The sequence below is a fragment of the Myripristis murdjan genome, chromosome 8 (assembly GCF_902150065.1).
Source record: "Myripristis murdjan chromosome 8, fMyrMur1.1, whole genome shotgun sequence".
NCBI classification, from domain to species: Eukaryota; Metazoa; Chordata; class Actinopteri; order Holocentriformes; family Holocentridae; genus Myripristis; species Myripristis murdjan.
The window spans coordinates 1,144,872-1,157,500 of NC_043987.1; the positions used below are offsets into that span (position 1 = coordinate 1,144,872).

The window sequence follows — 12,629 nt, forward strand, 5'->3', positions numbered from 1 at the left end:
TGAGTAATTAGATTACTTTTTCTGAGATTAATGTAATTTCATTACTTTTGCAAAGATAACAGGAATTACATTTTAATTTTGAGTCATCACATTAGGCCTACAATTACTTTTCTAATTAAATTTTCATTACTTCCATCACTTGAGCATGGGACTTTTAGAAAGCTATGAATTTTCAGTGGGGAGAATACAGGTCTAATATGTGTAGGCACAGTCTGTTGAAGGTTTGTCCCGTCCAGTTTTGCATACAACTTGTGATAAGGGCTGATGTGAGTTTTAGAATGTGATGCAAAAGTAAAGCAAATGTAATTACTTTTTAGAGCAAGTCATTAATAATGTGATTACAATGTGTACAAAGTAATGAGTACATTTATTTGATTAGTTTTTAATTTTTAGTAACTTCCCCAACACTGATTATTACTGTAATAATCAGTAATAGGCTACATAATAAATACAGTTTATTTCTGAATGGAAGGTTTTGATTGTTTTGGTCCTCCATAGTACTAATGATCTGTTGGAAAAGAAACAGACGCTCGGTTAGTGAAGCTGCTCCACCATCTCTTTGTCCAGCGCCTGCTCTGAAGGTGTGTCATGTCTCTTCACTTGTTTCCCCCTGTCGTCCCTCATCTTAGGTTTACAGGGCAGAGACACCAGCTCTCTCTGGATCCTCTGCTCTCTCTGTCTTCTCAGCAGAGCCAGGATTTCCTTTCTCTGCTTGGCCATGGCTAGGTACCTCTGTCTTTCCTCTCGTCTCTGCAGGAGCGGAAAGACACTCGACGGCCCCGGGGAGGAGCTTCTGGGCCCGGCGTCCGTGTCGCGGCGAGGCCGGGCCACTGGTAGTTTCTGTCGGATATCCGCCGACACCAGCCGGGACTCGAGCAGCGGCTGCAGCGACAGAGAGTTCCACAGCTGCTTGGCGTGGGACACATCCACCGGAGACGAGCCCTCAAACACCATCAAGTTATCAGCCCACTCCTGCTCTGCCGACGGCTCAGGTTGCTGCTGCGCCATTCGTTTTACTTTTAGCTTTGATACAGGAGAAACAAGTAAAGACACCAAATTACAAATGAAGACAAAACCAAGAGAAAAAGGCGTTCAAAATTTATCTAGTTCACATCAGCGTTGTTGTGCTCTGCGGTCGCCAAGGCAACGAGACCGCTGTCAAATGAAACACACACGCAAAAAAGTTTCCGGTCACACAGTCATGAAGTCATTATCAAGTCATAAAATAAAATAAGATAAACAATAATTCGAAAAATGTGTGAATAAATAATGACTGGTTTATTTTTCTAAGCAAATCCACATTACTTCCGCTCATATACTGCATATACTGGCTAGCTTGACGTAGCTCACTCCAGCCCAAAGCCAATGTTTAGGCTACAGCTGTGCAAAAAGTGTGATGTAAAATTACAAACTGAGTTTAAAGCAGAGAATTTGCATTCAGTTCGGCACGCTGGGTAAATGCATTAGCTACAAGTGTTGCACTGAGAAAAACTGAAATAGCTGAACTGAAAATATAATTTAACCCAATTCAAAAACATAATAACCAGACAGAAAAAAGATTAACATAATAATACCCCTCACAAATCACCACTTTTAGATTGCATTCTCTTGTAGACCTACTTTATATTATAATTTTGTTTTGTCTTTACCCATTTAAGTAAACTTGAAGTGTACAGCCTGTATATGTCACTTTATTTAAAAAAGAAAGAAAGAAAGAAAAAGAAAACAAGCCAGTGCCTCCCACAGTGTGACAGGTGTGAGAGCTGGGCAGGTGCTGTTTGACTGTTGTTTGAACTACCAAATTTCATTGATCAAAGTCAGTGTCTTGTCTTTGGCTCTGTATCCACTACAGTCCTGGCTGCTCAGCTGACCAACTATCTTGACACTGCATGGCTCCATGAAATTCTTGTTAATGTTACGTTTGTGAAGAAAATGCACAGCTAATTAGTACTTGGGTCAAGCCTACCTCCTCACCAAATATATTACTGGCCGGCGAGCCCTTAAATTAATCCCGAACAAAATCCATTAATGTCAAATGACCTGCACGGGCACGGTGAAAGTAATACAGACTATGTTAGCTGAGCACATCCTGCTACAGGCTACACTAACACAGTAACTGTCTCGTCAGAATAATTCAGTTTTGGGCGGGCTTTGCCATGACGCAGCTCGTGCGCTCTGGCCAAGTTCGGTCACCGAGGAGTGGAGGCGGAGCGCGAGCACCACTCCTCCCCCAGGTGTCGCGGGCCAGTTTAAATAGTGTGGAGGAGGAAGGACGAATCATCATCATCATCGTCAGCACTTCATTTACCTGACTTTACATTGACTTCTGCTCTGAGTGCAGCGTACATGCAGCACTGAGGATTACGTCAAACACAGCCAAGTGAGTATGAAGCCTTTTTTTTGTTTCATTCAAACATCTGAATAATGGCAAATACATCTAAAATAAACAGCGTTTATGCTGGAGATTTGGAATATATCCTAGCAGTTACATGCAACAGATTCTTAAGCAGAATTTGTTAGTAATGACAGTCTATTGATAGATAGAGACTTAAGAACACATAATGCAACTCCTGGTATTTTTCAGCACAACATATCCATGTCACACCTGTTGAGTCAGTATGTGTTGCTTTTAGCATAGAATAGTCAATGTTGTGTTTAAAACATGACATGATAGAAATAACACATCTTTTAAGGCTGTTATTTAAAAAAACAATAGTCAGTAATGTATCTTACAAAATTAAATGAAAAGTGTTAGAGGGGATTGAAAGCAAACCTGTGTTTTACTTCACCGCAAAGGACCAAAGTATTCAACTTTAAGCTGTGATGTAGTCTTTTGGGAGACCAACTATCCCCCTTTACATTCACATGAAACACATTTCCATGAAATGTGACCTAAACCTGCATGAAAGAAGCTAGATATTGATTAGTGCCAATATATCCGCTGTATTTTGCCTGTGTGCCGGTGGACACACACAGATGCACCTTGTGACATGTCACCATTTTGGTGTAAACGGTAAGCTTGGCTGGACACATGAGCTGCACCTTATAAGGTAGCATGACTGCTAAGTCCCTAGCATCCCTCTTTGGGCTACCAAGCTCCTGAGAGCAAGGTAGCCAAACATGGGCATTCCAGCATGGCACCTCAGCTGTTTGATTATAGGGCTTATCTGTGCGCTACTTTTCATGTTTTATTGTCTCCTTTTCAACGGGAGGTCAAAGCAGGTTTGTGACCTGCAGGGCGAGGCAGAGCCATGGATAAGTGAGTAAGTAACTCAATGCAAAGCTAGGAAAATGTAATGATGCTGTAATGCTTTAATCAGCTGCTCCACTGCTCTAATCAGTTGCTGTAATCTAGTGCTGTTGCACTAAAACTAATGTTCTGTAGCATCCGGACAAAACAGCACTGTTTTTTTTTTTTTTTTTTTTTTCCAAATAAGATTATTTAGAGGATTATTTTTGGGCATTTCAGCATTATTAGACAGGCATAGTGGAGAGAGACGGGACAGTCAGGGCAGAGAGAGGGAATGACATGCAACAAGGGGCCCGGGCCAGAACTGAACCTGGGTTGCTGCGTCCAGGTTAGCCTCAGTAGAACGTGGTGCCCACTTTACATGGTGATCCACCAGAGCGGTGCCAACAGCAGCAGTTTAAACATGTGCTTTTTGAACTGGGTCTGGGGACACCCTGGAGTCCTTGAGAGAGTTACAGGGCATCCTCAGCAAAAGGAGGATTGTAACTTCTATGCTTTTTTTTACAATGACAAGGAAATGTATAAAAGGGATATGTGTTTTGATTTGTTTTTAAATTTTTTGTGATCTTAGTTTGATCATAGCTTGGTTGTACCAACTTTTTGTTTTCTCCAGACCTAACAATAAAAAAATTCACAGCAGGGAATCATCAGGACAGTCCTTTTAAATGGGGGTCTGTGGACTTTTGTGCATATATTTTGGGGGTCCTTGACATAGAAACGTTTGAGAAGCCCTGGTTTACACCACTTAGGCAAAAAAGAGAAAATGAGCAAGGCTATTTTACTGATGGTGTCTCTTCCTCGGCAGTTGTATGTCTTCTGTGTGGCGAGACATTAGGACAGGACTGTAAGAAGGTGTTCAAATGTATGCCTTATCATAAAACATTTTCTCCTCAGAAATAACTTCTTCACACTCCTCTTAACACTGACAGAGACTGATAATGATACAGGGACAGATATTTTGTGTTGTTGTCACTTGTTTTTTTCATCGAAACTACTGCTTATATTGAAATGTCATTCCTGCTTTGTTTGATGTCAGCAGGCCACAGGTCAAACCAGCACCACAGATTACCATCAACACACCAGCAACTGCCACAGCCACCAGAGACGAGCTAGACATCGCCCCCACCACCTCCAAAACAACAGAGACAGACACCAGCAGCAGCAGAGAGCCAGAGGTCTATTCGGCTCACAGTGATACTTCCAACATGGCTGACCCAGCAGCTGATGACAGTAAATATCTCTTCACGGAAAACGACTTTTGCAACAGCGGATTGGTGCAAGCCGATTGGTCGGCAAAGAGGATGGTGTGGATCCCGTCGGAGAGGGAGGGCTTCGAGGCGGCCAGCATCAAAGAGGAGAAGGGAGACGAGGTAGGACCGTAGCATCACTGGATGATGTTGCCACACAGAAAGTCAGTAATGGTGCTGCTGTAGTCATGCAGCGTTTTTTTTCCAGACTCCCATTAACAAGCCACAAGTGGTCCTCATCACCAGTGCATGTTTAGCGTAGTATTTACAAAATGTATAAGCTTCTGCTAATCTTTTCCCAAAGCAAGCACTCCTATTTTAGAACTCCAATACAAATTTTCCTACCTTTTATCCAGCCATTGGTTTCAATACATTCCACTGTGACATGAAAATTCACTTTCAAAGACCTCAAATGTCCTTCACACCAGTATTCCATCACTGTAATAAAATTGCCCACATTCGTTTTCCTAAAAGCAGCAGCACTGTTGTGTTTTGATGACTTGAAACTGTCTCTCCTCAGGAAAATAGTCCCCAAGGAAACGTTTACTTTTACACAGCCAATTATGAGTTCTGTGGTTTATCAGTGTTGATGACTTTGTTAAGCTGCAGTAGCAGAACATGATAAGGTTGTTGTGGAGGGATTTTGATGTTATGTTGTGAAATTTTAGTATCCCGCATGACTTGCAAAATGTTTTGTTGACATGTGAAATGTGGGGAAAATCAAAGTCCCTCATGTATTGTGTCAGTGTTCATAATCATGAAATACAGTATGTCTGTGTTTATGATTAAGAATACTAGTTTTGAGTGTTTTCCAAAAAATTATATTGTCTGGATGGAAAAGCCTCAGAAATAACATTTAGACTGGCATAGGACTCTGCTATAATTCAGCTTTTATTATTTCCACCAGTCTAGTTAGATAGGGGTTATGTTTTGCCCCAATATTAGTCATGGGTCAAGAAAGATGATGAACTTTTCATGCTGATTGGTCAAAATGGGGTGTGGCAGTTGTGGCCATGTGGCCAAGAAACAGCTTCCAAACTGATTCACATCACATGGCAAAACTTTGTGGAAAACTTGGTCATCGTGCAAGGAAGAGCTGATTAACTCTTTACACCAACTGGCCAAAAGGGATTGTGGTGGTGGGTTTGGCCTATCATAAAAAGGTGCATAACTCCAGCAGCAGAAACACTCCATAACCCCCACCCCCCACCCCACCCCACGCCACGCACACACACACACACACACACACACACACACACACAACTATTTAATTATTGAAAGTATTAAACAAAAAACATCACCTTCAAATGAAAGTATGAAAAGAACAAAACAAAACACACACACACACACACACCCCATGGACAATATCAGAATATCTTTCTGATGGACAGATATTTCTTGTGTATTTCATGTGGACAATACATTTCAGTGCAATATTTTTACTCTCTCCATCGGTAGTTATAGTTTCCTCAGGCCCAGGGTGTGTGGCCCGATGTTTCTGTTGTTTACACTGTTTACTCTGTTGTTTGCACTGTTTATTCTGTTTTATCTATTTATTCTTTCTTGCACTCATTATTATTTAGCTCTTGTTTTTTACACACTAGTTATATAGATTATATTTTAATTATTTAAACTGCCCCACAATTCCATCTCTGTTGTAATCCGGAAGCCAAGCAACGACATTTCGTTGCAAAAAAAAACAACAAAAAAAAACCTCACTGCTGTGTTTTTTTGTGCAATGACAATAAAGAAAGTCTAAGTCTAAGTCTAAGATCTTGAAAACTGCATAGCACTGTCAGAGGTATGCACTCTGTTGAGTGCCTTTTTCCTTGTTTAAGAATGTGTTGGTTTCTGTGCAGATAAACACTCTTCTCAAACAACATACTTTGGTACAGGTTGCTATCTGTGCATGTATGTGCACCTGAGCTGTATGGATGCAAACTTGTAATTTTATTCAATTCAGTTTAGTCTTTTGTGTCCTTTTGGTATCCTAAATGTTATAAAAGTGAGTGATTTTTCACTTCTGGCATGCTGCAGGTGCTGGTGGAGCTCTCTAATGGTCAGAAGGCAACAGTGAACAAGGACGACATCCAGAAGATGAACCCACCCAAGTTCAGCAAGGTGGAGGACATGGCTGCCCTGACCTGCCTCAACGAAGCCTCCGTCCTCCACAACCTCCGTGAGAGATACTTCTCCAGCCTGATCTACGTGAGGAAAACACACAAACACACATGCACGCACAAAGAAATACTCAGACTTTCACAATCTTTAAAGAGGGTTTGTCATTTTTTTTGTTATCAAGTGTTTTTTATTATTTTATTTGAAAAAAAAGAAGAAAAGGAAATGTCAACACAAAACGAGCATAGTAATACAAAATACAAAAACAAAACCAAAAATACTGGCACCCAGGTCCTCTCTCCCTCCCTCTCACCCCCCCCCCCCCTCCCCCCAACCCACAGTGTAAAGTTACCACAGTAAATACATACATAAAGATGTCCATACTTATATCAGAGTATCGAAACAAGGGAATAAAAAAAAGGTGCTATTTCATATATATATATAGAGAGAGAGAGAATATATAAGAGAAACACATTCACAACATCTAGGGAAATCAAAAACACTCCCAAGGTAGCTGTATCATTGTCCAAATCTACAGTCAAGAGACGTTTGTGAGAAAATAAATACAGAGGGTACACAGCAAGGTGCAAACCACTGGTGTCACTCAAGAACAGGAAGGCCAGGTAAGACTTTGCAAAAAAACATCTAAAAAAGCCTGCCCAATTCTGGAACAAGGTTCTTTGGACAGATGAAACAAAGATGAACTTGTACAGAATGATGAGAGGAGAAAAGTGTGGAGAGTGAAAGAAACAACTCATGACCCAAGGAGCACATCATCTGTCCAGCATGGTGAAGGCAGTGTTATGGCATGGGCATGTATGACTGCCAACTGGCTCCCTAGTGTTTATTGATGATGTGACTGCTGATGGAAGTCGCAGGATAAATTCTGATGTTTATAGGGCTATACTGTCTGCTCACATTCAGCCAAATGCCACAAAACTGATAGGACAGCGCTTCACAGCGCAGATGGACAATGACCCAGAAAAACTGCGAAAGCAACCCAAGAGTTACTGAAAGCAAAGACGTGGAATATTCTTCAATGGTCAAGTCAGTCCCCAGACCTCAACCCAGCTGAGCTGCTTTTCTCCTGCTGAGACCAAACTGAAGGCAGAAAGAGCCACAAACAAGCAGCAGCTGAAGGAGCTGCAGTAAAGGCTTGGCAGAGCATCTCAAGGGAGGAAATGCAGAATTTGGTGATGTTGTCCATGGGTTCCAGCCTGCAGGCAGTCATAGACAGCAAAGGATTTCCCCCAAATATTGAATATAATCCTTATAATTATAGTTATGTATGTTATGTATAGTTTGTCCAGTTACTTTAGAGCCTCTGAAAATGGTGTGAAAAGGTATAAAACTGGCTGTAATTCCTAAACGGTTAATTCCATATTTTTGTTCAACCCCTTAAAACAGAAAGTCTGCACCTCAATCATGTCGTGTTTAGTCCATTTCAAATCCACTGTGGTGGTATACCAGGACAAAATTATAAATATTCTATCACTGTTCAAATACTTATGGACCTAACTGTATAGTGCCTACAAATTGTGAGAAGAAAGAAGACAAGAAATTATCAGTACCTAACTCAAGCATGTTAAATCTTGTGTAAATCTAGTATGTTAAATCTTTGTGGGATTGGCAGCTGATCTCTCCTTACTGGTGCTTTACTGCCACCATCTGGATTTAGTTATGAGCTGACTGGGCAAATCTGAGGCAACCCAACTGAACTGAACTGTCAATCACCTTGTAAGAGGCCAATGAGACCAGTGTGGCCAGTATGACACAGGCCCCATTATTGTCCCATATAACCTTCATAATCTTGCACAGGTTTTCACAATGAATGCTGTCAAATGCCTTCTTTAAGCTGATGTAATTGACAAACTACGGAACTTTCCACTCAATGCATTGCTCTGATGTTTCAAAGAGAAAACACTTCCTTTCCTTTCTTGGGAATCTTGATAATGAGGCTCTCAGTAGTCTTTAGGAATAGATTTTCCTCTCCAGATGTCTCTAAACAGGGTAGTCAAGACCCTCTTGTGGATGTAACAAGGTCAGTCTTTAGCATCTCTGCAGGAATGGGATCACTACAGAAACTGCATGAGTAGAACTGGCATGGGCCTTTGGTCCATGGCAAGCCAGAGTATTTCTGAGGAGGAGTTGAGTTGGGAGGAGTTGAGCTTTATTTGGTAGGCTGTTGGTGGCCGTTCCAGAATATTAACAACAAGGCAGCTAATTAGGACTGATTTAGCTCAAATTAGCTAATATTAATGTTAGCCTGAGATAGGCTTTGAATTAGCTTCCAACTATTCTTAAATAACAAGCCAATGATATTAATAAATTTAATTTAATTATCCCTTCATTGTTGCTGTGAGCTGCACAGCACAGAGCTGCACAGTTGTTCAAAAAACATTTCTGCTGACATAGTGACATCAGTCAATGCCACGTTGCCTGTTGCCTTGGAAAGGTGAACCACCCGAAAATACTGTGATTAGCTGTGAACCACAGGCACACAAAGACCCGCATCAGTTCCACTCCTTGAATTTCTATGCATCACTACCTGTAGCTTTGCAGGTGTTCATGGCTTTGATGGACTTAAGTAATTCCTCTACAGTTGGAATGCTGACTCAGGACCCCATTTCCCCATTTCAGAAAAAATGCTAAGATGTTTGTAGACTCATCTTATGTAGTCATTTTAAGTTGCTCTTGAAAATGATGACAGATTTACAATTACACCTGACACCTGATTCATAGATGGCTGAGTGGACCGAACATCTGCACACCTATCTATATTAGAGTTCTCATATTCTGCCCGAACCCGACCCGACCCGACCCGACCCGAAAATTGGGCGGGTCGGGTCGGGCTTCGGGTTCTGTGGGGGATTTTTTTTTTTTTTTTTTTAATAAAAAAATAGAATTATGTGTTCTGTTATTGATTATGACGTTTCATTTTTATGTGACTGGTGGAGAGAGTGAGAGACTGGATTGGATTTGGAGGCTAAACTTTCAGTGACAGACAGACAACCAACTGTGCGAGCGCAGCGCAAACAAGTGAGAGAGAGTTGCAGCAGTATCCCGCTGTGCTGGCAGACTCGGCAGCAGGGACGGTTTCTGCACAGGGCGCAATCTACTTGGGGGCGCACGAGAAAAAAAAAAAAAAAAAAAAAAATCTCCAGTTTTCTAGACTACCGTATTGATCCGCAATATGCCGCGGCACCATCAGTCGCCATCAGGCGGGTCGGCCGCGGCACCGTCCGATACCGCGCCCACCCGTCAGGTCTGCCGGATCTGACAGGTGAGCTGCCTGATGCTGGCCGGTGCCGCGGCTGGCCCGCCTGATACCGACTGATGGTGCCCCGGTGCCGCGGCCGACCGGCTCTGCTAAATAATGGCGAATTTGGCGATTTTTTTTTTTTTTTTTTTTTCGGGCTTTATCGGGCTGTCGGGCCTAAAGTTCGGCTAATTAGTCGGGTCGGGTCGGGCCTCGGGCTGGCCCAGTCCGGCCCGGGTCGGGTCGGGTCTTAATTTTCAGGCCCGATGAGAACTCTAATCTATATGATACATTTTATGATCATTTATGTGAGTGTGATTTGTGAGTGCACCGTTATGCAGCACTAAATGTGCTCCAGTTTGCTAAATGACATTAGCACAGCAGTAGCTGTTCACAGGTATTGATTAACATTTATTCCAAGATTATGAAATGTTTGTTCAATTTCTGTTTAGTATTTTATGTATTTATAGTAGGATTGCAAGGGGGCAGAAAATTCCTGGTAAATTTCTGGAAACTTTCCAGAAACTTTCCACAGGAAGTTAAGATGGGGGATTTTGGAAATATTCCAAGATGGAAACTTTCCAAGGGAATCAATGGGAATATATAGGAATTAACAGGAATTAACTGGAATTTTGGAGTAAATGTAACTGTATCATATAGAAACTATAAACTATAAACATTTTCTTTTGTCATAAGCAGACATGCCTGCAAACTAATACAAATTTTAAAAAATATATTTTTGACTTTTATTTATTTGTGAGTAGAACTTTAATCGACTCTTTCATTGAACAACAGAAAAACATGAATGTTGAACAAAATAGTTCCACCCATGTATCCACCCAAATATAACACACACACTCACACACACACACACAGGCAGACACACACACAATTAAACTTTAATACCATAGACTATTCAGATGGAGTAGTGTGGTTTCAGTAGTTGTGCTGTAGTGTGCAGGATTCTAGAAATGATCTGTGCATGTGATGGAGGAATGCACAGTGCATGAAGGAGGTGTGGTCTCAATTTGAGGTATTCAACCAAGCATGCTGTTTCCTTGTGCTCTGATGTTATTTTCCTGCTAGTTTTATCCATTACAGCCACTGAGGACTAGAAATTGTTTCCACTCAGGAGCCTGGTGATAAAATGTACAAAAATGTCTCGTTGTGTCAGCATTTTCCTTTGTGAGTCCATCTATGATGGGTTGTTTGACGATTGTGACATTGTTTTTGTCTTCCTTGTTTTAGTTGCTGTGTGGTTTTGGAACTGAGTCTGGAGTCTCTGTGATTTGACAATCAGCATCTTGGCTTTAAGACATTTCCAGTCAGAGATATTCTGCCATGTTTGAGATATCAACTTAATTTGTACTTGTACTTTGCTTAGCTCAGTCAATACAAGTTGATTTACTCCCATTGGACATTTATATTGCAGGTTTTATTTTGTACTGACTCAGCGAGCGCTGTGTAAAGATTTCTCAATTCCTGGACAAACTGATTTCATATTTATGGGAGGAGACGCTAGCACAGCAACAAACTTTTATATCTTGTATCTTATATCTCAAACTCCTGTTCAGCAGTGTGAAAGAGGAGTTCATGATCACACATTCAAGAGAGTTACTGCAGCACAGAGAGTCCAGGCAGCCCAATTTATTGGGTGAAGAAATTTTTATGAGGACAGCCAGGAAATGGAATGCCCAGGTAGGTAGAGTCCCAGCTTCGGCACAGGATAGTTGTGAGCCAGGTGGCATCAGGAAGAGCTCGGTTATGCAGCGACCAAGCAATGCGCCCTGACCTGACCAGCAGCAGGGGAAAAGCCAGTTGGTCCAGCAGGAAGTAAGAGCAGGTACAGAGGAGGAGCGCACCACCAGAGCAGTAAGGATGTGACAGCAGGGAGCTTGGACACATTGGGACCAGGCACTGGACTGGTAAGATATCTTGGTCTGACTTATGGTGAGCGGAACCTCAGCATGTCAGGTTCCTTGTCCAGTCCATTTATGATGTGTTCCTGAAACGTGGGGAGGTGCTACTCAGACACAAGTCAGGGTCTGATCAGCCCTGGCTGGGTGAGGATGTATGATGTTTCAAGGCCCAAAACACCCCATGACCCTGACAAACATCACTGAGGATGTGTCTGAGGGCATCATAAGATGTATTTTGGAAACAAGAAGGGCTCATCACCACTTGCCATTGATAATCATATGGTCAGTTTGGTTTGATGTTTTACCATCAGGCGATCTCCATGTGAGTTTGTGGACCTTTTTTGTGAAGGAATATGGTACCTCCAATTGCACAGTTGTTGTTGGTACAGAAATCAATCACCCTCTTCTCATTCATTACATCACATCACATGTGTGCCCATTACTCTTTCATTTTTAGCATTATCAGCACCGGCTTTGGCATTGAAGTTGCCAATTATGAGAGGCAAGTCATAATAAGGGACATTGGAGACAGCAGCCTAACCAATCATCCATCCAGCCTCATTTGTTCGTACATAGGACTGCAGGATGGTGAGAATGCAGTATGTAGAGAGGAAGCGTGCTCTTATTAGTTGAGGGCTAGTTGGTTCCAATGTCTCTCAGATCAGAACATCACTGTGGATGTGAGTGGAATCATGTTCCGTGTAGATGGTAATGGATTGTTATTTAGAGAGCCAGTCCAACTGCATTCATTCATCGTTAGGATATCAAGATCCTTTCTTCTCATCTCCTTGAGAACCTGAACTGCTTTGATGGGTTATAGTTGGTTCAGATGTTCC

General features: G+C 41.9%; 2 protein-coding genes across 6 annotated transcripts in view; one reads left to right on the forward strand and one right to left on the reverse strand.

The window, feature by feature from the left end:
* Positions 1-370: 370 nt before the first annotated feature.
* hoatz (HOATZ cilia and flagella associated protein) lies at positions 371-2,116 on the reverse strand. 2 transcript variants are annotated; one of them, XM_030058627.1, is made up of 2 exons: positions 1,967-2,116; positions 371-1,023 (listed from the first exon to the last, which is right to left on the reverse strand). In XM_030058627.1, exon 2 carries the CDS (start codon positions 1,006-1,008, stop codon positions 535-537), a length of 474 nt encoding a protein of 157 aa, XP_029914487.1. In that variant the 5' UTR covers positions 1,009-1,023; positions 1,967-2,116; the 3' UTR covers positions 371-534. The 2 variants fall into 2 exon arrangements, with proteins under 2 accessions (XP_029914487.1, XP_029914488.1); XM_030058628.1 differs by having other exon boundaries at positions 1,975-2,083.
* Positions 2,117-2,298: 182 nt separating this feature from the next.
* The window catches only part of LOC115363445 (myosin-11-like), a 68,849-nt gene continuing 58,518 nt past the window's right edge, over positions 2,299-12,629 (forward strand). For 3 of the 4 annotated variants that reach the window (XM_030057662.1, XM_030057664.1, XM_030057665.1), the window contains exons 1-3: positions 2,299-2,380; positions 4,287-4,620; positions 6,535-6,705. In XM_030057662.1, coding sequence (XP_029913522.1) covers positions 4,456-4,620; positions 6,535-6,705 — 336 coding nt within the window. In that variant the 5' untranslated portion in view covers positions 2,299-2,380; positions 4,287-4,455. The remainder of the gene's footprint in view (positions 2,381-4,286; positions 4,621-6,534; positions 6,706-12,629) is intronic. The other variant, XM_030057663.1, reaches the window with a different exon arrangement.

Bases quoted from the DNA above. Each gene is read 5' to 3' on its own strand.
- hoatz (XM_030058627.1), bottom strand. From the start codon at position 1,008: ATGGCGCAGCAGCAACCTGAGCCGTCGGCAGAGCAGGAGTGGGCTGAT.